Here is a 26,381-nt window from a genome sequence, read left to right as displayed (position 1 = left end):
TAGTTTTTTGAAAGGGAAATCATGTTTGACAAATTTGCTAGAGTTCTTTGAGGATGTAACAAGCAGAGTAGGTAAAAGGGAACCAGTAGATGTAGTGTATTTGGATTTCCAGAAGGCATTCGAAAAGGTGCCTCACAAGAGGTTAGTAAACAAAATTAGGGCTCATGAGATTGGGGTAATATGCAAGCATGGATTGAGGATTGGTTAATGGACAGAGAACAGGGAGCAGGACTAAACCGGTCATTTTTGGGTTGGCAGGCTGTAATTAGTGGGATGCCGCAGGGATTAGTGCTTGAGCCCTAGCTATTCACAATATATATCAATGATTTGGATGATGGGACCAAATGTAATATACCCAAGTTTGCTAGTGATTCAAAGCTAGGTGGGAATGTAAGTTGTGAGGATGATGCAAAGAGGTTTCAAGGGGATATAGACAGGCTAAGTGAATGGGCAAGAACCTGGCAAATGGAATATAATGTGGAGAAATGTGAGGTTATCCACTTTAGTAGAAAAAATAGTAAAGCAGAATATTTTTTAAATGGTGAGAGATTGGGAAATGTTGGTGTTCAGAGAGACCTGGATGTCCTTGTACACAAATCACTGAAAGTTAACATGTAGATACAGCAAGCAATTAAGAAAGCAAATTATATGTTAGCCTTTAATACAAGAGGCTTTGAGTATAAAAATAAAGATTTCTTATTGCAATGAAATAGGGCTCTGGTGAGATTGCACCTGGGTTATTGTGCACAGTTTTTGTCTTCTTACCTATGAAAGGATATATTTGCCATAGAGGGAGTGCAACAAAGGTTCACCAGATTGATTTCAGTGATGGGGGGATTGTCCTATGAGGAGAGATTGAGTAGACAAGTCCCATATTCTCTAGAGTTTAGAAGAATGAGAGGTGATCTCATTGAAACATACAAAATGATTACAGGGCTAGACAGAGTAGATGCAGGGAGATTGTTTCCTCTGCCTGAGGAGTCCAGAACCAGGGTCACAGTCTCAGAATAATGGATCGGCCATTTAGGACTGAGATGAGGAGAAATGTCTTCACTCAGAGAATACTGAATCTTTGGAATTCTCTATTCCAGAGGCTCAGTCTTTGAGTATATTCAAGATGACATCAATAGATTTTTGAATATTAAGGGAATCGAGGGATATGGGAACAGTGCAGGAAAGTAGAGTTGATGTAGAAGATCAACCATCTTATTGAATGGCTGAGCAGGCTCGAGGGACCGAATGGCCTACTCCTGCTGCTAATTTTTATGTTCTTATGTTCTTAAATAAAGCCAATTACATAGGTATGGAATCTGAGTTGGCTAAAGTGGACTGGGAAAAAAGATTAAAGGGTTAGATAGTAGATAAGCAGTGGCAGATATTTAAGGAGATATTTCATAACTCTCAGCAAAGATATATTCTTGGATGTAACGAGCAGGGTGGATAAGGGGAAACCAGTGGATGTGGTGTATTTGGACTTCCAGAAGGCACTCGATAAGGTGCCACATAAAAGGTTACTGCACAAGATAAAATTTCACAGGGTTGGGGGTAATATATTAGCAGAGATAGAGGATTGGCTAACTAACAGAAAACAGAGAGTGGGGATAAATGGGTCATTTTCAGGATGGCAAACTGTAGCTAGTGGGGTGTCACATGGATCAGTGCAGGGAACTCAACTATTTACAATCTATGATAATGACTTGGATGAAGGTACTGTAACCAAATTTGCTGATGATACAAAGTTGATGGGAAAGCAAGTTGTGAGGAGGACACAAAGAACCTGCAAAGGGATATAGATAAAGTCAGTGGGCAAAAATTTGGCAGATGGAGTATAATGTGGGAAATGTGAGGTTATCCAGTTTGGTAGAAAGAATAAAAAAGCAAATTATTATTGAAATGGAGAGAGACTACAAAATGCTGCAGTACAGAGGGATCTGGGGATCCTTGTACCTGAAACACAAAATGTTTGCATGCAGGCACAGCAAGTAATTAAGAAGGCAAATGGAATGTTGGCCTTTATTGCAAGGGTGTGGAGTATAAAAGCAGGGAAGTCTTGCTACAACTGTACTGGGTGTTGGTGAGACCACATCTGGAGTACTGCGTACAGTTTTGGTCTCCGTATTTAAGAAAGGATATACTTACATTGGAGGCAGTTCAGAGAAGGTTCACTAGGTTGATTCCTGAGATGAAGAGGTTGTCTTATGAAGAAAGGTTGAGTAGGTTGGGCCTTTACTCATTGGAGTTTAGAAGAATGAGAGGTGATCTTATTGAAAAAAAAGATTCTGACTGGGCTTGATAGGATAGACGCAGAGAGGATGTTTCCCCTCGTGGGGGAATCTAGAACTAGGGGGCACAGTTTCAGAATAAGGGGTCACCCATTTAAAGCTGAGATGAGGAGGAATTTCTTCTCTCAGAACATTGTAAATCTTTGGAATTCTCTACCCCAGAGAGCTGTGGAGGCTGAGTCATTGAATATATTTAAAGTGGATATAGACAGATTTTTCAACTATCGGGAGTCATGGGTTATGGGGAGCGGGCAGCCAAGATCAGATTAGCCATGATCTTATTGAATGGTGGAGCATGCTCAAGGGGCCAAATGGCCTACCCCTGCTCCTATTTCTTATGTTCTTATGTTCCTTTGTAAACTACTCTCAGGTTCCCATCCCCCTGCCGAGCTAGTTTTAATCTCCCCAACAGCACGAGCAAACCACCCGCGAGAATATTGGTCCCGGCTATGCTGAGGTGCAACCTGTCCGGCTTGTAGAGGTCCCACCTCCCCCAGAAATGATCCTAATGTCTCAGGAATCTAAAGCCCTCCCGCCTGCACTGTCTCTCCAGCCACATATTCATCTGCTCTATCCTCCTATTACTGTAGTCACTTGCATGTGGCACCGGGAGTAATCCGGAGATTACTACCTTTGAGGTCCTGCTTTTTAATCTCATTCCAACTCCCTAAAATCTGCCTGCAGGATCTCATCCCTCGTTCTACCTATGTTGTTGGTACCAATATGGACTATGACCTCTGGCTGTTCACCCTCCTCCCTCAGAATGTCCTGTAGCTGTTCAGTTACATCCTTGACCCTGGCACCAGGGAGGCACCATGTTATCTTGGAGTCACAGCTGCAGCCACAGAAACGCCTGTTTGTTCCCCTAACTATTGAATCCCCTACCACTATTGCTCTTACACAGTTCTTCCTCCCCCTTGTGCAGCTGAGCCACCCATGTTGCCATAGACTTGGCTCTGGCTGCATTCCCCAAAGGAACCATTGCCCTCACCAGTATTGAGAACTGAAAACCGGTTAGCAAGTGAATGCACTCAGGGGACTCCTGCTTTACCTGCCTGGTCTTGTCTGTCTGGCGGCCACCCATTCCCTCTCTGCCTGCACACTCTTAAGCTGCGGGGTGAGCACCTCTAGACACTTGCTATCCAAGTAGTTCTCAGCCTCGCGGATGCACTGCAGTGACTCCAGCCGCCGCTCAAGCTCCGAAACATGGAGCTCGAGCTGCTGTAGCTGGCTACACTTCCCGAACATGTGGTCGCCCATGCCGCGAGAAGTATCAATGACTCCCCGCATGGCACAGGATATGCACTCCACGGGAGTGAGCTGCCTTGCCATGCCTCTATTTATTAGATTATTGACTCGTTTTTAGTATAGTTTCCCAGTCCTAGTTTAAACCACTGACCTAGTTTAGAGAGTAAAAAACCTTAATACTCACCAACCAATCACCTACTTGCTGTCCTGTGGTGTCACTTTTGAGTTTCTGCCTGTGTTTAGCCGGACTCCCACTCTCTCGGACTCTCTACTCCTGAACTCTCCTGGAATCTCTCTCTCTCCCGAACTCACTCGGACTCTCTCTCTCCCACTCTCGTACTCTCTCTCTCCCGCACTCGGACTCTACCCTGATTGAATGCCCAATTCTCAATGAGGCTAATTCTCCACTGCAGTTCTGCATGATACTGAGTTTGTGCATCCACCGGTTAATATTGCGCGAAGAATTGCATTGGGGATGGAGCTGTGATTTTTGACCGAATGCAAAGTATAAAACACATTCATTTTGTTTGATTCATAAAATCATGGAAATTTACAGCACAGAAGGAGGCCATTCAGCCCATTGTGTCCATTCAAACCAACAAAGAGCTATCCATCCTAATCCCACTTTCCAACTCTTGGTCCGTAGCTTTGTATGTTACGTCAGTTCAAATGCATATCCAAGTACTTTTTAAATGCGATGAGGATTTCTGCCTCTACCACCCTTTCAGGCAGTGAGTTCTAGACCCCCGCCATCCTCTGGGTGAAAAAATTCTCCTCAAATCCCCTCTAAACATCCGACCACAATTTAAATCTATGCTCCCTGGTTATTGACTCCTCTGCTAAGGGGCATAGGTCCTTCCTATCCACTCTATCTAGGCCCCTTATAATTTTATACACCTCAATTAGCTCTCCCCTCAGCCTCCTCTGTTGCAAAGAAACCAACCCCAGTCTATCCAATCATTCCTTATAGCTAAAATTCTCCAGTTCAGGCAACATCCTCGTAAATCTCCTCTGTACCCTCTCTAGTGCAATCATATATTTCCTGTAATGTGGTAATGTGGTGATCAGACTGTACACAGTACTCGAGCTGTGGCCGAACTAGTGTTTTATACAGTTCAAGCATAACCTCCCTGCTCTTATATTCTATGCCTCGGTTAATAAAGGTAAGTATCCCGTACATCTTATCTACCTGTCCTGCTGCCTTCAGGGATCTGTGGACATGCACTCCAAGGTCCCTCTGTTCCTCTACATGTCACAGTGTCCTACCATTTATTGTGTAATCCCTTGCCTTGTTAGCCCTCCCCAAATACATTACCTCACACTTCTCCAGATTGAATTCCATTTGCCACTGTTCTGCCCACCTGACCAGTCCATTGATATCTTCCTGCAGTCTACAGCTTTCTTTTTTCATAGTAATATTTCACATTCCTGCTCCCTGCTTGCAATGTCTTTATCGTCCCTCTCTTTTGTGAAAACAGATGCAAAGTATTAATTAAGAACCATTACGCCTCCACACACAGGGTATCTTTATGGTCCCTATTGGCGCCACTCTTTGTTTAGTTATTCTCTTGTTCTTAATGTATTTATAAAATATCTTTGGGTTTTCCTTGATTTTACTTGCCAATATATTTTCATACCCTCTCTTTGCTTTCCTAATTTACTTCTTAATTTCACCCTTGTACTTTCTTTACTCCTCTAGGGTTTCTGCAGTATTGAGATCTGTCATAAGCTTCCCTTCTTTTCTTTATCCTACCCTGTATGCCCCTTGACATAAAGGGGGCTCTAGATTTGATAGTACCACCCATTTTCTTTAAGGGAACATACTTGCTCTTAACCCTCACTATCTCCTCCTTGAATGCCTCCAACTGCTCTTAATATGTCCTTACTATACAGTACAAATGTACACGAGGCCCATACTTGAGAGAAGGTCACTCTGTGACCAGTAACCTTTATTAGCCAGCACTGAAGTGAAGAAGGTGGGTGGAGCTTTCCCTTTTATACCTGAAAGTCCAGGTTAGGAGTATCTCCCACAAGTTCACCCCCTTGTGGTCAATGTTCTCAAGGTGTACAACTTAGATCAGTTTATACATGGGTTACAATGACAGTTGACTACATAACATCACCTCCCGGCCAAACTCTTATTGGGATCACAGGTCAAGTCTCTCTGGTGGTTTACGCTCCCTTGTGGAGTGCCTGAGTTGGGCGCTGGCCTGAGTGTCTGCTGTTTACGGTGCCTCAGGCCTGTCTGGACTGCCCACAGTGACTGGGCTCTCCTCCACTTGGTTCTGGTGTTCGGTCACCTGTGGTGGAGTGAACACTACATCGTGTTCTTCCTCTGCTTCTTCTATGGGGTTACTGAACCTCCTTTTTGTTTGATCCACGTGTTTGCGGCAGATTTGTCCATTGGTAAGTTTAACTATCAGAATCCTATTCCCCTCTTTAGCAATCACAGTGCCTGCGAGCCATTTGGGCCCTGCAGCGCAGTTGAGGACAAAAACAGGGTCATTGACATCAATACATCGCGCCCTCGCATTCCCGTCGTGGTAGTCACATTGTGACCGGCGCCTGCTCTCAACAATTTATTTCATGGTGGGGTGTATAAGGGATAACCTGGGTTTGAGCGTCCTTTTCATTAGTAGCTCTGCGGGTGGAACCCCTGTGAACGAGTGTGGTCGGGATCTATTGGCCAACAGGAGGCATGATAACTGGCTTTGTCGGGAACCCCCTTGGATTCTGAGCATCCCCTGTTTGATTATCTGCATTGTTCATTCCGCCTGGCCGTTTGAGGCCGGCTTGAACGGTGCCGTTCTGACATGGTTGATACCATTTCCTGCCATGAAGTCCTGGAATTCAATGCTTGTAAAGCACGGGCCATTGTCGCTGACCAAGACGTCCGGTAGACCATAGGCGGCGAACATTGCTCGTAGACTTTCTACCATGGCAGAGGATGTGCTTGAATTGAGTATGTCACACTCGATCCATTTGGAGTAGGCTTCTACTACAACCAAAAACATTTTTCCCATGAAAGGATCTGCATAGTCCACATGGATGCGTGACCATGGCTTGGCGGGCCAGGACCAGGGACTAAGGGGGGCTTCCCTGGGCGCATTGCCCAGTAGGCACACGTGTTGCACCTGCGAACACAAAGTTCCAGGTCTGCATCTATCCCTGGCCACCAAACGTGTGACCTGGCAATTGCCTTCATCATGACAATGCCCGGGTGCTCATTGTGGAGTTCTCGGATGAACACCTCTCTGCCCATCTGGGGCATGAGTACTCGGTTTCCCCATAGTAGGCAATCGGCCTGAATCGAGAGTTCATCCTTGTGCCTGTGAAATGGTTTGAATTCCTCAGGGCATGCCCCATACGTGGCTGCCCAGTCCCCATTCAGGACACATTTCTTGACTAAAGACAGTAGCGGGTCTCTATTTGTCCAGACTTTGATCTGATGGGCTGTCATGGGTGAGCCTTCGCTTTTGAAAGCTTCAACAGCCATGACCATCTCAGCAGCATGCTCGGTTGCCTCCTCGGTGGTGGCTAGTGAGAGCCTGCTGAATGCATCGGCACAGTTTTCAGTGCCCGGTCTGTGCCGAATTGTATAGTCATAGGCAGCTAACGTGAGTGCCCACCTCTGTATGCGGGCCGACGCATTTGCATTTATGCCGTTTTTGTTGAGCAAAAGGGACGTTAGAGGTTTGTGATCTGTCTCCAGCTCAAATTTTCTGCCAAACAGGTACTGGTGCATTTTTTTTACTGCATATACACATGCAAACGCTTCCTTTTCTACCATCTCGTCGCCCCTTTCTGCCTGGGACAGACTTCTGGAGGCATAAGCTACTGGCTGCAACTGACCGTTGGCATTAACATGCTGCAACACACACCCGACCCCATAGGACGACGCATCGCACGTTAAAACAAGTTTCTTACATGGGTCATATAGTGTTAACAGATTATTGGAATATAACAAATTGCGTGCTCTACCAAAAGCCCTTTCCTGGCTGTCCCCCCAGACCCATTCACGACCTTTGCGTAGGAGCACGTGTAGCGACTCTAACAGCGTGCTCAATTTGGGAAGAAAGTTACCAAAATATTTCAGGAGCTGCAGGAACGAACGCAGCTCCATCGTGTTACGGGGTCTGGGTGCTCTCTGGATCGCTTCCGTCTTGGATGCAGTAGGCCTGATCCCGTCTGCTATTACCCTCATCCCCAGGAATTCTACCTCTGGAGCTAGGAAGACACACATTGCCTTTTTCAGTCGCAGACCTACCCGATCCAGTCTGCGTAGCACCTCCTCCAGGTTGTGGAGGTGTTCTTCAGTGTCGTCTTGAAAAACCACCGTCCTCGAAATCGATTTGAGGAGGCTTTCCATGTTTCGTTGAAAGGTCCCGGCGGCCGAGCGAATCCCGAATGGACATCTGTTGTACTCAAACAATCCCTTGTGTGTCGTGATGGTGGTCAGCTTCTTCGACTCACTTGCCAGCTCCTGGGTCGTGTAAGCTGAGGTCAGGTCCAATTTTGAAAAATGTTTGCCACCGGATAGCATCGCAAAGAGGTCCTCCGCTCTCGGTAGCGGGTACTGGTCTTGGAGTGACACCCGATTGATGGTGACCTTGTAATCACCACATATCCTGACCGACCCATCCGCCTTGAGCACCGGCACAATCGGGCTCGCCCAGTCACTGAATTCGACTGGCGAGATGATGCCTTCCCTCAGCAGGCGGTCCAATTCGCCTTCTATCTTTTCCCGCATCATGTACGGCACCGTTCTGGCCTTGTGGTGTACTGGCCTGGCGTCCGGGTTTATGTGAATCACTACCTTGGTCCCCATGAAAGTGCCAATGCTGGGTTGATATAGTGAGTCAAATTTGTCCAGGATCTGTGAGCATGATATTCGCTCCACAGAAGAAATTGCATTGACACCGCCCCATTTCCAGTTCATGACAGCAAGCCAACTCTTCCCCAGTAGTGCGGGACCGTCCCCCGGGACAATCCAGAGTGGCAACCTGTTCTCCGAATCTTTATGGGTCACGACTACCGTGGCGCTGCCGAGCACTGGAATGATCTTTTTATATGTCCATAGTTGTGCGTCAATCGGCACTAATTTTGGCCTCCTGGCCTTGGACGCCCACAACTTGTCGAACTGTTTGATACTCATCAGGGACTGGCTGGCCCCTGTGTCTAACTCCATTGATAGTGGGATGCCATTGAGGAGCACTTTCATCATTATCGGTGGCGTCCTGGTGTATGAACTGCATATGTGCTCCACAGGAACTCGCTGAACTTCAGCTTCCAGCGATTTCCCCCATTGTCCATTTCGCCTCGTAGGGCTTACTTCGGGCCCATCCTCCTCATACATCAACCTGGCTGCAGGCTTCCTGCACATACGCGCCAAGTGACCGCTGACGTTGCAGTTTCTGCAGGTATATTGCTGATACCTGCAAGCTCTGGCTGTGTGTTTGCCTCCACACCTCCAACATGAGCCATTGTTGGAAACAAAAGGTCCATTACCAGTCGATCGTATCTGACTGTCTCTATAACTGTCCTTAAGCACACCATTGACAGGTGTTGATGGCCCCATTACTGGCCGCATTGTCCCTTGCGATGGCATGAATCACCATTCAGCTAGCCATTGTCTCTGTTGAATTCCTCCTTTGGGTTCGACTACATGCTCGGGCATGTCCGATTACCCCTTTCTGCCTGGAGAACTGTGTGCCGCGTTAACAATGTTGACTCCCTGTCCATTTGCTGCATTTAAACCAAGATTTTTGTCAAATATCATTCTGGTCTCTTCCTCCCCTGAGATAAATGTCTGGGCCATCAAAGCCGCAGCTTCCAGGGTCAAGTCTTTGGTCTCAATCGGTTTCCTGAAAACCCCAGCGTGCCTGATGCCCTCAATAAAAAAGGTCTCGCAGTATCTTCGCTCTGCATGCATCTGGGAACTTACATAGACTCGCCAGTCGCCGGAGGTCTGCCACGAAGTCTGGAACGCTTTGCCCTTCTCGCCGCCGGTGCGTGTAAAACCGGTGTCTCGCCATGTGCATGCAGATCGCTGGTTTAAAGTGTTCCCCGATCAATTTACTGAGCTCTTCAAAAGTCTTGTCTGCCGGCTTCTCTGGCGCTAGAAGGTCCTTCATCAGGGAGTACGTCCTGGATCCACAAACCGTCAGGAGATGAGCCCTGCATTTGTCGGCCGAATCCTGTCCCAGCCATTTCTTAGTGACAAAACTTTGCTGTAGTCTCTCAATAAAATCATCCCAATCATCACCAACACATGCTCGCGTGCTTTAAATTCCAGTTTCTCGTCACCAATGATATGTCGTTATTATACAGTACAAATACACACGAGGCCCATACTTGAGAGAAAGTCACTCTGTGACCAATAACCTTTATTAGCCACAAGTTCAGTGTTCAGTGTTCTCACGGTGTACAACTTAGGTCAGTTTATACATGGGTTACAATGACAGTTGAATACATCACAGCTCTGACACTGATTTATCTTCAAGTAGCTGTTTCTGGTCCACTTTGGCTAAATCACATCTCAGCTTAGTAAAATGAGCCTTTCCCAATTGAGAACTTTTATTCTCGGTCTATTTGTCCTTTTCCATAACTACCCTAAATCTAACTGAATTATGATCACTACAACCAAAATGCTCTCCCATTGATACCCCTTCCACCTGCCCAGCTTCATTCCCTAAAACTAAGTCCAGAACACTAGCTACATACTGACTAAAAAAGTTCTCCTGAATGCATTTTAAGAATTCTGCTCCCTCTATACCTATCACACTAATTCTATCCCAGTTAATATTAGATTTGATTTGGGGTCTCAGATTGGACCCGTTTCTGTGCGAATAGTGCAATGCAAATATTAATTGCTCATTGGCAGAACAGACCTGGTTACATTGAACAAACAGTAGGTCGTGTTCGATAAGTTAGAATGAAAAATATACAATGTATAATGGCACAGGCTTTATTTAGGTGGAATTTTGACTTGTAACACTACAATGCTGATCTTTTACTCAGCACAAGCAGACACTGAGAATTCTTAACATCAAATGTCTCATTTGTGACTCTTAAAATTCTATATTACAGTCTGCAATTACATATATTTCAGCAAGGACAAAACACTATTCATATGTAAAGAAAGACTTAAAAATACTTACCCTAGCAAATAACGTATTTGAATACTAACTGAATTTTATATGAAGATAATAAGCATTTAACTTTTAAACATTTATACAGTAATGACATACTGAAAACACTTTACCTCAGTAACAAAAATAGGGTACATGCTTGCTTTAAACATTACTGGAACAATACCACCTCCATTTTTATACCAAGTATAACACTTTGTTACAATGTAAACAAGATGCATATGGCCCTCAGAAGCTGTTTAATCTTGGTAAGGTCTCCAACAATGTGCTTCTCTGTGATATAACTATAACGTCTGTTGACTAATACATTAGGTCTTCAGGTGTGACATTTGCTTCCTCTGTTTTGGTCTTTAATGTGGGGAAACGTACTCCGCTGATGCGGACCACTAACATGTTTACTACATGCACAACAGCACTTGCGACACACAACCAGAAGGAGTAGTCAAAGTATTCCTGAAGGATAATGAACTTAAAAACATGTTCGTGAAAATTGGCAATTTGTTCTGTATGGTGATGAAGCTTCACAGCAGCAATAAAGCAAACAATCCACATATACCTGCAAAAGGAAACCAGTGTAATTGCAAGATAGAATTAAAAGATTTGGCTGATATAGAATATCTCCCTCTCTATAGATTCTGAAAATCAAGTATAATATATAACATTAATATGATCTAATAAGATTAGTCGAAATGGAGCATCAAAGATTGGAATCATATTTTGCTGAGACTGCTTTAGTAGTGCACAGAATAGCTCAGCCAGTTAAGCCAATGAGTAGATGACCCAAATAGACCAGGAATATCCCAGATTCAATACGAACATATGTGCTGATTTAGAAAATCTTAGCTGGATGGATGTTAGGTGTGTACAATGGACCTCAGCACTTCACGGATTAGGGTGATGAATTCAGCCAGTGCTCCTGCATCTGTCTGCTTTCCAGTAACCCTTGGTGGAGGTGTGCATGTATGATTATCAGTATTTAGACTTGGCTAAGATGCCTGTACAGTTAAATAGTCTTCAAACTAGGTTCACACATTAGGAATGGCCACTTGGGAACAATATCAGAGGGCGAGCAGCATCTATGGAGCTAAAGGCCAGCATGGAGTCAATGCCTTCAGGAAAGAAGTGGGGAACTGAAGATCAGTCTTGTTTGAATCTTAAGAACCTCAACATGTTTTTCTCTCTGCTAGGCTAGGGTGAGCATATTCAATAATAGTTTATTTTGTTACTAGTTAAAATGTTTTCCTCTGCCAAGCTGTATGTATGTATAATATCCAGTAATAGATGGATGCTGGCATGAGTTTAAATTGCAGCCATAACTGCCTGCCAGCTGGCCCACTTCAGTTACTGATGTGTGAGGAAGATGCAGCTTTCTGAAAGGTCTTTGTGAAATAGCCCCATGTGGATCTATAGATAAAAAGTCGTGGGTCCCAGCTGGCACAGGACAGATGCTGCCTTTGGTGCCTAGTCAGCCTCGCATCTCTGTAGTGGTCTTTCTGATCCTCATCCACTTCCACCTTACAGTAAAATAATATGGAGTGATCTAAGGGAAATCCCATTGGTTATCAAGACCTAATCTGCAACCTCAGAAAATATTAAAAAGTGTTTAAAATACCCAGAATATGTTTTGTTCTCAGGATCTAGCCAAAACTCGCAAGCACACATTTATTGCCCAATCCCAGTTGCCCTGAGAAGGTGGGGGCGGGCCTTGCCCTTAACCCGCCGCAGTATTTGTGATGGTGGTGCTCTCACATATTGACCCAGCAACAATAAAGGAACAGTGATATATATGTTGAAGGCATGATGATACGAAGCTTCTGAAATGTTTTTTAAAGTTTAAAATATTTCTTGTATAGACTATACAGTTAGTTAATCTTTGCTAAATCAATTTGCTTCTTAACTTTAAAATAAAATCAGCCGTTAAATGGAGATCTGCACTATGAAACAGTTTAAGTTTAAAAACAATTCTACAATTTGATTGTATTTATAATGGAAAGAATTATATTTTTTCTGTGTAAGACATGCAAAATATTGAGATTACGGTGACACTAGCAACTTATTCCAATCACAATGTCATGAACTAGTACAGCCAGGATGTAAATACTGCATTATATCAGGAACATTTCAATCTCTGAAAGAGTTTCTTTGATATATGTAATATTAGATTGAAACATTAAAACTACTTTATTTAAGGATGGATGATTTATGCAGATGTTTCTTATTACCTAATTATTTATGCACTTCAGTTTATAGAATATTTTGTTACAAACCCTCAATTTCAAAGATTATTTGAATGATTTGTTTTTAAATGAATATAAATGAAACACTTGGTGTTAATGGGATTTAGTCACATTAAAAACATGATATAACAGTAAATGAACACTAACAAAAGTAGGTTCTACACACTTACTTGCAATCAAGTTCCAGAGGTAGATGCCCATTGGTCCTTTTATGGCTTGGTAAGGGATTTTCATTGCATTGTAAATACAAAACCCAAAACTGACCAAAGCAAATGCAATCGCTAGGCAGATAAAAAATATAACCAAAACATGAACAGCTGCATTCAGCGATTTCACCAACTGTGGAAAAACTGAAAGTATAGATCAGAAAACATTATAGAAAAAACAAAAGTGGAAAAGCATTTACATTAACATGTATGTGGAGTCTGTCATGCTCGTGACAATGTCTGAATATTCAAATTGAATATCGTTGCCTATGGCATTTAAAGTTAAATTTCTTTACCATTTTCATTTTTCTTTCCTATCTAGGTTAACATTAGAACTATATTGCGAACTGTCGACGGAACATCGGCCGTCTCAATTTCTCTGCTCCCCTCACTCTCTCCAACCTTTCACTCTCTGAACTTGCAGCACTCCGCTCTCTCAAATCCAACCCCGACATTGTCATTATTGACAAACATTCACGATAAGCCCACTGACTCCCACATCTACCTGGACTACACTTCCTCCCACCCTGCATCCTATAAGGACTCCATTCCATTCTCCCAGTTTCTCCGTCTCCGTCGCATCTATTCTGACGACGCCACCTTCCATACTGTGCCTCTGATATATCTTCCTTTTTCCTCAAGCGAGGATTCCCCTCCAACATGATTAACATGGCCCTCAACTGTGTCCGTTCTATTTCCCACACTCCTGCTCTCACCCCTTCCCCTCCCTTCCAGAACCACGACAGGGTTCCCCTTGTCCACACCTTTCACCCCACCAACCTCCATGTTCAAAAGATCATCCTCCACCACTTCCACCACCTCCACCACCAAATACATCTTCCCCTGCCCTCCCCTCTCAGCATTCCAAAGGGACCACTCCCTCCACGACACCCTGGTCCACTCACCCCCAGCACCCCCTCCCCATCTCACGGCACCTTCCCGTGCAAGCACAGGAGATTCAAGACCTGCCCTTTTACATCCTCCCTTCCCACTGTCCAGGGCCCAGAACACTCCTTCCAGGTAAAACTGTGATTTACTTTCAATTTAGTATACTGTATTCGCTGCTCACGATGTGGTCTCCTCTACATTGGGGAGATCAAACGCAGATTGGGTGATCACTTTGCAGAACACCTCCGCTCAGTCCGTAAGCGTAACCCTGAGCTTCCAGTCACCTGTCACTTTAATTCTCTGCTCAACTCTCACTCCGACATCACCGCCCTACACTGTTCCAAAGAAGCTCAATGCATGCTCAAGGAACAGCACCTCATCTTTCGTTTAGGCACTTTGCAGCCTTCTAGACTCAACATCGAGTTCAACAATTTCAGAACATAACCTCTGCCCGTATTTTTTCCCTTTTTTTTTACAAACCCTCTCCCTTTTTTTCTCTTTCCTATAGCAGCTGGTGTTGAATCCGCCATTCATACCTCATCTAGTCTCATCTTTTGTTTCTTATCTTATTCCATCACCATCTCATTTTTGCCCATCATTCCTTTTGTCTCTTAATCTCTTCTGCCTTCCACCCTATCATAGACCTTCCCTTTTGTTCTTCCCTCCCCTTCCCCTTTCACTGGCCCTGCACTTCCTTAACAATCTGTTACATCTCAAACTTTTCCAGTTCTGACGAAGGATCACAGACCTGAAATGTTAACTCTGCTTCTCTCCACAGATGCTGATTGACCTGCTGAGATTTCCAGCATTCTCTGTTTTTATTAACATTAGAACTATTCATTTCATTAATTTCAAAATATTTTTTCACATAACTGCCTATTGTTCCTCCAATAGCTCAGTGATTTTAGCCAATAAATAGTGAAAGATATACTAGAACAAGAAGGTATCGGGTTTGATCCATCATCTGTGCTGAGCTGGCTGCTCTTAGCTGGAGCAGCACTAGAGATCTTCAAACTAGAGGGCTTACTGTCATAGGTTGCGAGAAAAATTGATCAGGATTCCCACTCCTAAAAAACATTTTTTTATAAATTCTGTGTAACTGCTGTAACATAGGTGACATAAAAAAAAGCTGACAGTAACCTATTTTACCAGTTCCTGGCTGGGGTATGAATGGATTACTGCAGGAAAAGTAGAAAAAGCAGACTAAGGCCCGGAATTTGTGGTGGGTAATAACAGCGAACGAACCACATTTGCTGTTATTACCTCTTTGAAACTGACCACAGGTCAGCGCATGCACATCCCAACGCAGAAGTCCTGAAGTTACTGTCAGTCATTCACTGCTTCGACACTGGCTGCGCTGTGTCCCTCCACCACTTCCCCATAGTCGGCAATCAGTGCAATCAGGGAAATCAGTTCTTCCTCGGTAATATTGCTGTGAAATACCCCATTAAAAGTTCATCCTTGTTGGATTAGGTGTAACTGGCGTTTTCATAGTGTCTCGCCTGCTAAATAAATGTTATGGCCCTGAAAAACTAATTTTAGTTTTGCGGGGTGTCAAATTTCTCCATTATAATAAAAATCACATTTTTAAGAAACTTTAAAAGAAACTTATATATTTTAAAAGGTTGTTCATATTTATTTTAGGTTTACCTTTTCCCCAGGTGAGAACCCCAATCTTTGTTTTGCTCCCTATAACATTTTTTAAAAGTCAGAATAAAAGAAGCTTATTCACTTCCTGGTTCTCTGTCTGTGAGAATTCTGCAGTGTGATTAGCTGCTTAGACAGCATGTTGCTGTCACACCAGCTCGCACTAGGAATTCCTACTACACTGCACTGATCTCAATTGCACATTGAAAAAGCCAAACTTCTCAGAAGAATACAAGAAATAGGAGCAGGAGTCGGCCATACGGCCCCTCGAGCCTGCTCTGTCATTTAATATGATCATGGCTGATCCGATCATGGCCTCAAGTCCCCATCTGGTAGCCCCAATCTTTATATTGCTCTCTCTAAATAGCGTAAAAAGTTAGAATTTTCAGAGCTTACTCACTTCCTTGTTTGCTGTGTAAGAATTCTGCCTTTTGATTAGCTGCATAGCCAGCCTGTTGTCATCACAGCAGTTTGCACAAGGGATTCCGTTGATGATTTGAATTGAAGATAGGAAAACCCAAAGTTCTTGACACAGGGATTGCAAGATCCTTGTGCTAAGTCTACTTCGCTTTGCCCGCTGACTGCAAATCCCAGGCCACTCACCCATTAATTCTCCTGGAACCCCTGTAGGTGGCACTCTAATACCACTTCCAAAAATTAATCTGAGCACTCAGCTCCCGGTACAACCACCACTTGGCACTGTATTTTCCACACAAATCACTCAAAAAGCTTTATGAAGATTTTTGATTGTGCCCCACCTCTCCCAGTAACAAATTTCTAGCATCCAAAATAAGGTTTTAAGCACCTGCAAGGAAAGAAGACAGGGAGAGAAGCAAAACAACATGCTAAGAGAAAAGACGATACACATTGAGAAACAGCATCAAGACATAAGGCAAGAGAAAGAGACCGCACTTCCTTGACTTACCGTGTGGAATAGCACAGGATATCCATAACAGGATCTTGCGGAGACATTGTTGATGGCATTTCTCCAGCAATTTGAGGTGTCTACTGTATATGGTGTTTCCGCAAGATCCTGCAAATCCCCTGGGAGGACAGACGCACCAACGTTGGTGATCAGGCCAACATCCCTAGCATCGAAGCACTGACCACACTCGACCAGCTCTGTTGGGCAGCCCACACTGTTCACATGCCCGACACAAGACTCCCAAAACAAGCGCTCTACCGGAACCCCTACACGGCAAGCGAGCCCAAGGTGGGCAGAGGAAATGTTTCAAGGACACCCTCAAAGCCTCCTTGATAAAATGCAACATCCCCACCAACACCTGGGACTCCCTAGCCAAAGACTGCACTAAGTGGAGGAAGTGCATCCGGGAGGGCGCTGAGCACCTAAAGTCTGATCGCCAAGAGCATACAGTAAACAACCACAAGCAACGGAAGGAGCGTGCGGCAAACCAGTCCCACCCACCCTTTCCTTCAACGACTGTCCCACCTGTGACAGAGACTATAATTCCCGTATTGGATTGTTCAGTCACCCAAGAACTCATATTTCGAGTGAAAGCAAACCTTTCTCGATTTCGAGGGACTGCCGATGATGATGATCCACGGCATATTGCTTTTTACAAAGAGGATAATATGCACTCACACAACTCACAATCCGGTTTGTAAAATGACGTTACCAGTTTAGGACGATTACGATCGTTCTCAATGAAACACAAATGAGTTTCTGCACCTTTTCTTGCCGATGGTGAAGGACGGGTTACTGCTGTCGGTGCTCCGGGAACGGGTGGTGTTCACAGAGTCCGAAGACGAGAAGAGATGCTCCCTGCCCGCCTCTGGGCTCAACCACTTGTGGGCCTTCACCGTCCGCACATTGTATTTACCGTATGTGCGCACCGTAGCCAGGCGGCCACCCCGTAGCTGTTGCCTCATCATCCTGTCCGAGCAATTGGGGAGGTGTGGAGGGAGACACAACCTGTCTTAACAGAGAAAGCACGGCACTCTCTCCTGACTGTAAAGCTCAGGGCCTGCGGCCGCAGCCGGCACCACGATAGCCTGGGGAGCAGAGTGTATCGGCCAATTGGGTTACCGCCCCGCTATTTGAATTTCTCCTCATCCGATTGGATAACCGGCGGCTCCACTGCACGCTCTGATTGGTTCTCATATCCGGAAGTGCGTCATTGAATGTTGTTCGAAGAGGGTTTTAAAACGGCGCTTGCGCGCGGAGGACTATGCAAGGACCGTTAGAGCAACTCGTCTTTCAAACATGAAATATTTAGCAGGTCCGTCAGTGTTGATGGGGAGGGTCGGGCTTTGGCGATAATTCCTATGTAATCATAGAAATCTATGCCACAGAAGGTGGCCATTCGACCCATTGTGTCTGCCGGCTGACAAAGAGCTATCCAGCCAAATCCCACCTTTCAGCTCCTGGTTTGTCGCCCTGTAGGTTATGGCACTTCAAGTGCACATCCAAGTACTGTTTAAATGCAGGGGGGGGTTCTGCCTTTCCCACCCTTCCAGGCAGTGAGTTCCAGACTCCCATCACCCTCTGGGTGGAAAAAGGTTCTCGTCAACACCCCTCTAATCATTCTACCAATTACTTTAAATTTATGCTCCCTAGTTATTGACCCCTCTGCTAAGGGAAATATGTCCTCCCTAACCACTCTAGGCTGCTCATAATTTTATATATCTCAATTAAATCTCCTTTCAGCCTCCTCTGTTTCAAAGAAAACAATCCCAGTCTATCCAATCTTTCCTCATAGCTAAAATTCTCCGGTCTTGGCAACATCTTTGTAAATCACATCTTTCCTGTAATGTGGTGACCAGAACTGCACGTATACTCTAGCTGTGGCCTAACTCATGCTTTCAGAATTCTTGTTTTACCTGGACCCCTCCCTCTGGCCTATTACCCTCTCTAGATCTTTTGAATGCTAACTGCTGACGTGACATCAGTTGCCTCAATTTCTTTGCTTCCCCTCACTCCAACCTACCTCCCTCTGAACTTGCAGCACTCTGTGCTCTCAGATCCAACCCCAACATTGTCATTAAACTTGCTGACAAGGGTGGTGCTGTTGTTTGGTGAACTGATCTTTACTGTATGAAGGCTGAACACCAACTCTGATACCTCCTACTACCTTCCCCTGAACCATGACCCCACTACCAAACACCAAGCCATTGTTTCCAAGACCGTCACTGACCTCATCTCCTCTGGGGATATTCCCTCCGCGGCTGTCAACCTTATAGGAACATAGAAATCCACAGCGCAGAAAGAGGCCAGTTTGGCCCATTGTGTCCGCACCGGCTGACAAAGAGCCACAAGGCCCTCGATCAGCAGCCCTGAAGGTTACATATAAACCTATGAACAACGGCAGAAAGATAAAGAGTATCCGTCCCAACCCGTCTGCCCCACACAACTGCGATACTCCATGCATCACAACATTTTACACTCCACCCCAACCGGAGGCATGCAGTCTGGGTGGGGCAAAAATACAGATTAAAAACCCAGGCCATTTGGGGGGAAAAGATCTGGGAAAATTCCTCTCCAACCCATCCATGCGATCGAAACTAGTCCAGGAGATCACTCTGGCCGTATTAGATTCCCTTAAGTACTTACCATCGTATCTGCGCCAGCCAACAAGAGGTTATCCAGTCAAATCCCATATACCAGCTCCAGGTCCGTAACCCTGCAGGTCACGGCACTTCAAGTGCCCATCCAAGCACCTTTTAAATGAGGTGAGGATTTCTGCCTCTACCACCCAGTGAAGTCTAGACCCCCACAACCCTCTGCGTGAAGAAGCTTCCCCTCAAATCACCTCTAAACCTTCTACCAACCACTTTAAAATTATGCCCCCTCATAATTGACCCCTCCACCAAGGGAAATAGGCCCTTGCTATCCACTATATCCAGGCCCCTCAAAATGTTATACACCTCAATGAGGTCTCCTCTCAGCCTCCTCTGTTCCAAGGAGAACAAACCCAGCCTATCCAATCTGTCCTCATAACTAAGATTCTGCATTCCAGGCAATATCCTCGTAAATCTCCTCTACACCCTCTCCAGTGCAATCACGTCCTTCCTATATTACAGCGACCAGAACTAAGTGCAGTATTCCAGCTGTGGCTAACCAGAGTATTATACAAATTAACCATAATCCCCCTGCTCTTGTATTCTATGCCTCGGCCAATAAAGGCTAGCATTCCGTATGCCTTCTTAACCACCTTATCCACCTTGCCTGCAACTTTCCGGGATCTGTGGACAAGCACTCCAAGGTCCCTTTATCTACACTTCTAAGTGGCCTACCATTTAATGTGTATACCCTTATTAGCCTTCCCCAAGTGCATTTCCTCACACTTCTCCGAATTAAATTCCATTTGCCACTGTTCTGCCCACCTGACCAGTAGATTGATATCCTCCTGCAGTCCATGACTTTTCTCTTCATTTTCAACCACACAACCTATTTAAGTTCATCTGCAAACTTCTTAATCATACCCCTTATATTCAAATCTAAATCATTGATGTATACCACAAAATGCAAGGGTCCCAATACTGAGCCCTGCGGAACCCGACTGGAAACATCCTTCCAGTCACAAAAACATCCTTCCAGTCACAAAAACATCGATCAATCATTAGTTTTTGCTTCCTACCTCTAAACCAATTTTGGATCCAACTTGCCACTTTGCCCTGGATCCCATGGGCTTTTACCTTCGTGACCAGTCTGCCATGTGGGACCTTATCAAAGGCTTTGCTAAAGTCCATCGTACACACTACCGTCCTGGTTACCTCCTCGAAAAATTCACTCAGGTTAATCAAGCACGATCTTCCCTTAACAAATCCGTGCTGACTGTCCCTGATTAAACCTTGCCTTTCTAAATGTAGATTTATCCTGTCCTTCAGGATTTTTTCCAATCATTTTCCCACCACTGAGGTTAGGCTGACAGGCCTGTAATTACTCGGCCTAGCCCTTTCTCCCTTCTTAAACAAGGGTACCACATTAGCATTCTTCTGGCACCATGCCTAAATCAAAAGAGGACTGGAAAATGATGGTCAAGCCCTCTGCTATTTCCTCTTTTGCTTCACTCAACAGCCTGGGATGCATTTCATCCGGGCCTGGGGACTTATCCACTTTCATAGCTGCTAAATCCCTTAATACCTCACCTCTCACTATGTTTACTTCATCCTGAATTTCGCACGTCTCCTCGATACCAGTATCTGTATTGTCCCTTTCCTTTGTGAAAACAGACGCAAAGTATTCATTAAGAACCATACTCACATCTTCTGCCTCCACACAGAGATTACCCTCATGGTCTCTAATAGGCCCTAACCTTTCTTTAGTTATCCTCTTACTTTTAATATATTTATAGAACATCTTTGGGTTTTCCTTAATTTTACTTGCCAAGAATTTTTCATACTCTCTTTTAGCATTCCTAATATTCCTTTTAATTTTACCTCTGAACTTTCTATATTCCTCCAGAGATTCTACAGTATTTAGCCATCGGTATTTGACACACGCCTCCCTTATTTCTTTATCCTCCCTAGAGGATAAAGAAATGTAAGTCCCTAGACATTCAGGAGGCTCTAAAATTGTAATTCCCACCCTTTTTCTTTAAAGGCACATGTTTGGTCTGAGCCCTCCGGTTGGCCTTCATAGTGAGTACAGGGGCAGGGAAGTGTTACTACAGTTGTACAGGGCCTTGGTGAGGCCACACCTGGAGTATTGTGTACAGTTTTGGTCTCCTAACTTGAGGAAGGACATTCTTGCTATTGAGGGAGTGCAGCGAAGGTTCACCAGACTGATTTCCGGGATGGCGGGACTGACATATCAAGAAAGACTGGATCAACTGGGCTTGTATTCACTGGAGTTCAGAAGAATGAGAGGGGATCTCATAGAAACATTTAAAATTCCGACGGGTTTAGACAGGTTAGATGCAGGAAGAATGTTCCCAATGTTGGGGAAGTCCAGAACCAGGGATCACAGTCTAAGGATAAGAGGTAAGCCATTTAGGACCAAGATGAGGAGAAATTTCTTCAGCCAGAGAGTGGTGAACCTGTGGAATTCTCCACCACAGAAAGTTGTTGAGGCCAATTCACTAAATATATTCAAAAAGGAGTTAGATGTAGTCCTTACTACTAGGGAGATCAAGGGGTATGGCGAGAAAGCAGGAATGGGGTACTAAAGTTGCATGTTCAGCCATGAACTCATTGAATGGCGGTGCAGGCTCGAAGGGCCAAATGGCCTACTCCTGCACCTATTTTCTATGTTTCTATGTTTCCTCCTTGAATGCCTCCCACTGTTCCGACACCGATTTACCTACAAGTAACTGTTTCCAGCCCACTGTGGCCAAATCACTTCTTAACTTAGCAAAGTTAGCTTTTCCCCAATTTGGGACTTTTATTCCTGGTCTCTCCTTGTCCTTATCCATAACTACTTTGATTCTGACTAAATTATGGTCACTGGCACCCAAGTGCTCTCCCACTGAAACTCCTTCTACCTGCCCAGCTTTATTCCCCAAAACGAAACCTAGAACCACCCCCTCCTATTACATACTGACTAAAAAAGTTCTCTTGGATGCATTTTAAGAATTCCGCACCCTCTATACCATTTGGGACTATGTCCATAATTGAGCACAAACACAGGATCATTGATCTCAATATTGCGTGACAAGTTTGCACGGTCATGGTACACACTTTGTTGATGCCGCTTGTCCTCCATGTGATCATGTAGATCAGGGTGGACCAGAGAGAGCCTTGTTTTAAGCACCCTTTTCATGAGCAGCTCGGCTGGAGGAATCCCTGTGAGTGAGTGGGGTCTGGTATGGTAGCTGAGCAGTACTCGGGACAACCGGGTCTGCAGGGAGCCTTCCGACACGCGTTTCAAGCTTTGTTTGATGGTCTGAACTGCCCGTTCTGCCTGGCAGTTGGATGCAGGCTTGAACGGCGCAGATGTGACATGTTTGATCCCGTTGCGGGTCATGATCTCTTTGAATTCGGCACTGGTGAAGCACGGCCTATTGTCGCTGACTAGGATATCGGGCAGGCCGTGCGTGGCAAACATTGCTGATAGACTTTCAATGGTGGCCGTGGACGTGCTTACAGACATTGTTGCACATTCAATCCACTTTGAGTAAGCGTCCACGACAACCAAGAACATCTTGCCTAGGAATGGGCCCGCATACTCTACATGGATCCTTGACCACAGTTTGGATGGCCAGGACCATAAACTTAGCGGTGCCTTGCTGGGTGCATTGCTCAACTGAGAGCAAGTGTTGCACTGGCGCACACATGACTCTAAATCTGAGTCGATGCCTGGCCACCACACGTGGGATCTGGCTATGGCTTTCATCATCACGATGCCTGGGTGGGTGCTGTGCAGTTCACAAATAAATGTGTCCCTGCCTTTCTTGGGCAAGAACTCACAATTGCCCCACAAGAGACAATCCACCTGCAGGGACAGCTCATCTTTGCGTCTGTGGAATGGCTTAATCGCTTCCTGCATTTCCACTGTGACACTGGAGCAGCTCCAATGGAGGACACAGTTTTTTTACCAGGAACAGTAAAGGATCCTGGCTGGTCCAGGTCCTGATCTGGCGGGCCGTAACGGGGGATTTCTCGTTCTCAAATGCCTTCATGACCATAAGCAAGTTCACTGGCTGTGCCATTTCCACCCCGGTGGTGGGCAATGGTAGCCGACTGAGAGCATCTGCACAGTTCTCTGTGCCCAGTCTGTGGCAAATTACATAGTTGTATGCCGACAGCGTGAGCGCCCATCTTTGGATGCGGACAGAGGCATTGGTATTAATTTATTTGCTCTCCGAGAATAGCGGCTTGTGGTCAGTTTCAAGCTCGAACTTGAGGCCAAGCAAGTACTGGTGCATTTTTTTTATCCTGTAAACGCACGCCAGAGCCTCTTTTTCAACCAGGCTGTAGGCCCTTTTGGCCTTGGACAAACTCCTGGATGCATACGCAACTGGTTGCAAAATTCCCGATTCATTAGCCTGTTGTAACACACACCCGACCCCGTATGATGACGCATCGCAAGCTAACACTAGTCATTTACATGGGTTATACAGAACAAGCAGTTTGTTAGAACACAGTAAATTTCTGGCTTTCTTGTGAATTCCCCTCGTCTCTCTTGCGCAGTAGCGCATGCAGGGGTTCTAGCAGGGTGCTTAACCCAGATAGGAAATTACCGAAGTAGTTAAGGAGTCCCAGGAACGACCGCAGCTCTGTCACGTTCCGTGGTCACAGCGTGTTCTTGATGGCCTCCATCTTGGCATTGGTGGGTCTGATGCTGTCTGCTGCGATCCTGCTTCCAAGGAATTCAACGTCCTGTGCCAGGAAAACACACTGCAAGCGTTTCAACCTGAGCCCCATGCGATCCAACCGACTAAGAACCTCCTCCAGATTCTTCAAATGCTCCATGGTGTCCCGACCTGTAACCAATATGTCATCCTGGAAAACCACTGTGCAAGGAACTGACTTTACCAGGCTTTCCATGTTCCGCTGCACCCGACCGAATCCCAAAGTGGCACCAGTTGTAAATAAACAGACCTTTGTGCGTGTTGATGCAGGTGAGGCCTTTCGAAGACTCATGCAGCTCATGCGTCATATAGACCGAGGTCAGGTCCAGCTTGGTGAATGTCTTCCCTCCAGCCAGGGTTGCGAATAGGTCGTCTGCTTGGGTAGCGGGTAGTGGTCCTGCGAAAAATGGTTAATCGTTACTTTATAGTCCCCGCAAATTCTAACCGTACCGTCCTCCTTGAGTACCGGAACAATTGGACTGGCCCAGTCGTTGAATTCCACCGGCGCGATGATGCCTTCACGTTGCAGCCTGTCCAGCTCAATTTCCACTTTTTCACGCATCATGTACGGTACCGCCCGAGCCTTGTGGTGGATGGGTTGGGTACCGGGAACCAAATGGATCTGTACTTTCGCCCCCGAGAAACTTCCAATGCCTGGCTCAAATAACAAAGGGAATTTGCTTAGAACCTGGGTACATGTGGTGTCATCGACTGACGAGAGCACTCGGATGTCGTCCCAGTTCCAGCGGATTTTCCCCAGCCAGCTTCTGTCAAACAACGTGGGGCCATCCACTGGCACAATCCACAGCGGGAGTTCGTATACTGCTCCATCATAGGAGACTTTGACTTCAGTACTGCCAATTACAGGGATTAGTTCCTTTGTATAAGTCCTTAGTTTGGTGTGAATGGGGCTGAGCTTGGGCCTGTGTGCCTTCTTCCCTCACAGACTGTCGAAGGCTGTTTTACTCATTATGGACTAGCTTGCCCCCGTGTCCAGCTCCATAGACACTGGAATATCGTTCAGTTCAACTTTCAACATTATTGGTGGGCATTTCGTCATGAATGTGTGTACCCCGTACACCTCTGCCTCCTCCGTACAAGTTTCCAATTCCATGGTGGTTTGCAGCTCGCCTGCACAGTCGTTGGAGGTGTCCCATTGTTCTGCAGCCATTGCACACATAGTGCTTGAAGCGGCATCGATGGGGCCGATGATCACCCCCACAGTGCCAACAGGATGTTAACTGCCTCGCATTAACAGATGATGGCGGACTCTGGGTCAATTGAGTCGGGCCACAGCAGCCGGCGTGTACGTTCTGCCCTGTACATTTCTGCTCAAAACCTAAATTACTTCATGCACAGTACTGGCTGAAACTTCTTTGTTCTGCAAAATCTGCTTGATGTTGTGGCTGGTGGACATAAATGCCTGGGCTATCGTTATGGCTTTACTCAGATTCGGAGTTTCTACAGTCAACAGTTTGCGAAGGATTGTCTTATGTCTGATGCCCAGTACAAAAAAGTCTCTGAGCATTTATTCTAGGAATCCCTCAAACTCACAATGTCCTGCAAGGCGCCTTAGTTCGGCGACGTAGCTCGCCACTTCCTGGCCCTCCGATCGTTGACACGTGTAGAACCGATATCTCGCCATCAAAACACTTTCCTTAAGATTTAGGTGCTCCCGGACCAGCATACACAGTTCTTCGTAGGATTTCTCTGCTGGTTTAGCCGGGGCCAGGAGATTCTTCATGAGGCCATAGGTTGTTGCCCCACAGATAGTTAGGAGGATCGCCCTTCGTTTGGTCATGGTCTCGTTCCCTTCCAGCTCGTTGGCCACGAGGTTTTGGTCAAGTCTCTCCACGAAAGTCTCCCAATCATCCCCCTCTGAGAACTTCTCCAAGATGCCAACTGTTCTTTACATTTTCGTGCGGTTGTTCGTTACCTCGTCGCCAATTGTTACACTCATAATAAATGTTGAGACCGAGTACTGTGTGTAATGAGCATGTGTGACCATAGTTCCTTTATTGTAGTTCCAGAGTGCAGGTACCTCGTGGGTGGCCTGCTTATATACTGTGCTCCCAAGGGATGCTGGGATCCCTTGGGACTCCAACAGGTAGGCTCTCTGGTGGACAGGTGTCATGCAGGTTACAAGGGGTTAAATACATAACAACTAGGATAGTTGATCCTCTACTCTTACTGTTCTATTGTTTTTGGACTTCACAGAAATTTGCCTACATATTTGCTTTTCTATCTCCCTCCCACTGTTTGGGGGTCTATAATACATGCCCAGTAGTATGATCGCCACTTTTTTATTTTTCAGTTTGACCCATATGGCCTCATTTGATAATCCTGCTAACATATCATCCCTCCTCACAGCTGTAATAGTTTCTTTAATCAATACCGTGACACCCCCTCCCTTTTTACTCCCCTCTCTGTCTTGTCTAAAAATCCTGTAACCAGGAATATTTAGCTGCCA

General features: G+C 45.4%; 1 protein-coding gene across 2 annotated transcripts in view; it reads right to left on the bottom strand.

Annotated features, from left to right (window-relative positions):
• Window positions 1-9,884: 9,884 nt before the first annotated feature.
• The window catches only part of LOC139257014 (uncharacterized), a 71,356-nt gene continuing 54,859 nt past the window's right edge, over window positions 9,885-26,381 (bottom strand). Inside the window, exons 1-3 of one of the 2 annotated variants that reach the window (XM_070874361.1) lie at window positions 17,350-17,757; window positions 13,089-13,268; window positions 9,885-11,237 (exon numbers count right to left, since the gene is read on the bottom strand). In XM_070874361.1, coding sequence (XP_070730462.1) covers window positions 10,982-11,237; window positions 13,089-13,268; window positions 17,350-17,552 — 639 coding nt within the window. In that variant the 5' untranslated portion in view covers window positions 17,553-17,757 and the 3' untranslated portion in view covers window positions 9,885-10,981. Of the gene's footprint in view, window positions 11,238-13,088; window positions 13,269-17,349; window positions 17,758-26,381 lie in introns of those variants that run through there. The other variant, XM_070874362.1, reaches the window with a different exon arrangement.

Source organism: Pristiophorus japonicus, unplaced genomic scaffold (genome assembly GCF_044704955.1).
Source record: "Pristiophorus japonicus isolate sPriJap1 unplaced genomic scaffold, sPriJap1.hap1 HAP1_SCAFFOLD_790, whole genome shotgun sequence".
Classification (NCBI taxonomy): Eukaryota; Metazoa; Chordata; class Chondrichthyes; family Pristiophoridae; genus Pristiophorus; species Pristiophorus japonicus.
Note: the sequence above shows the minus strand (reverse complement) of the source record. Positions and strands in the feature narration are given on the sequence as shown.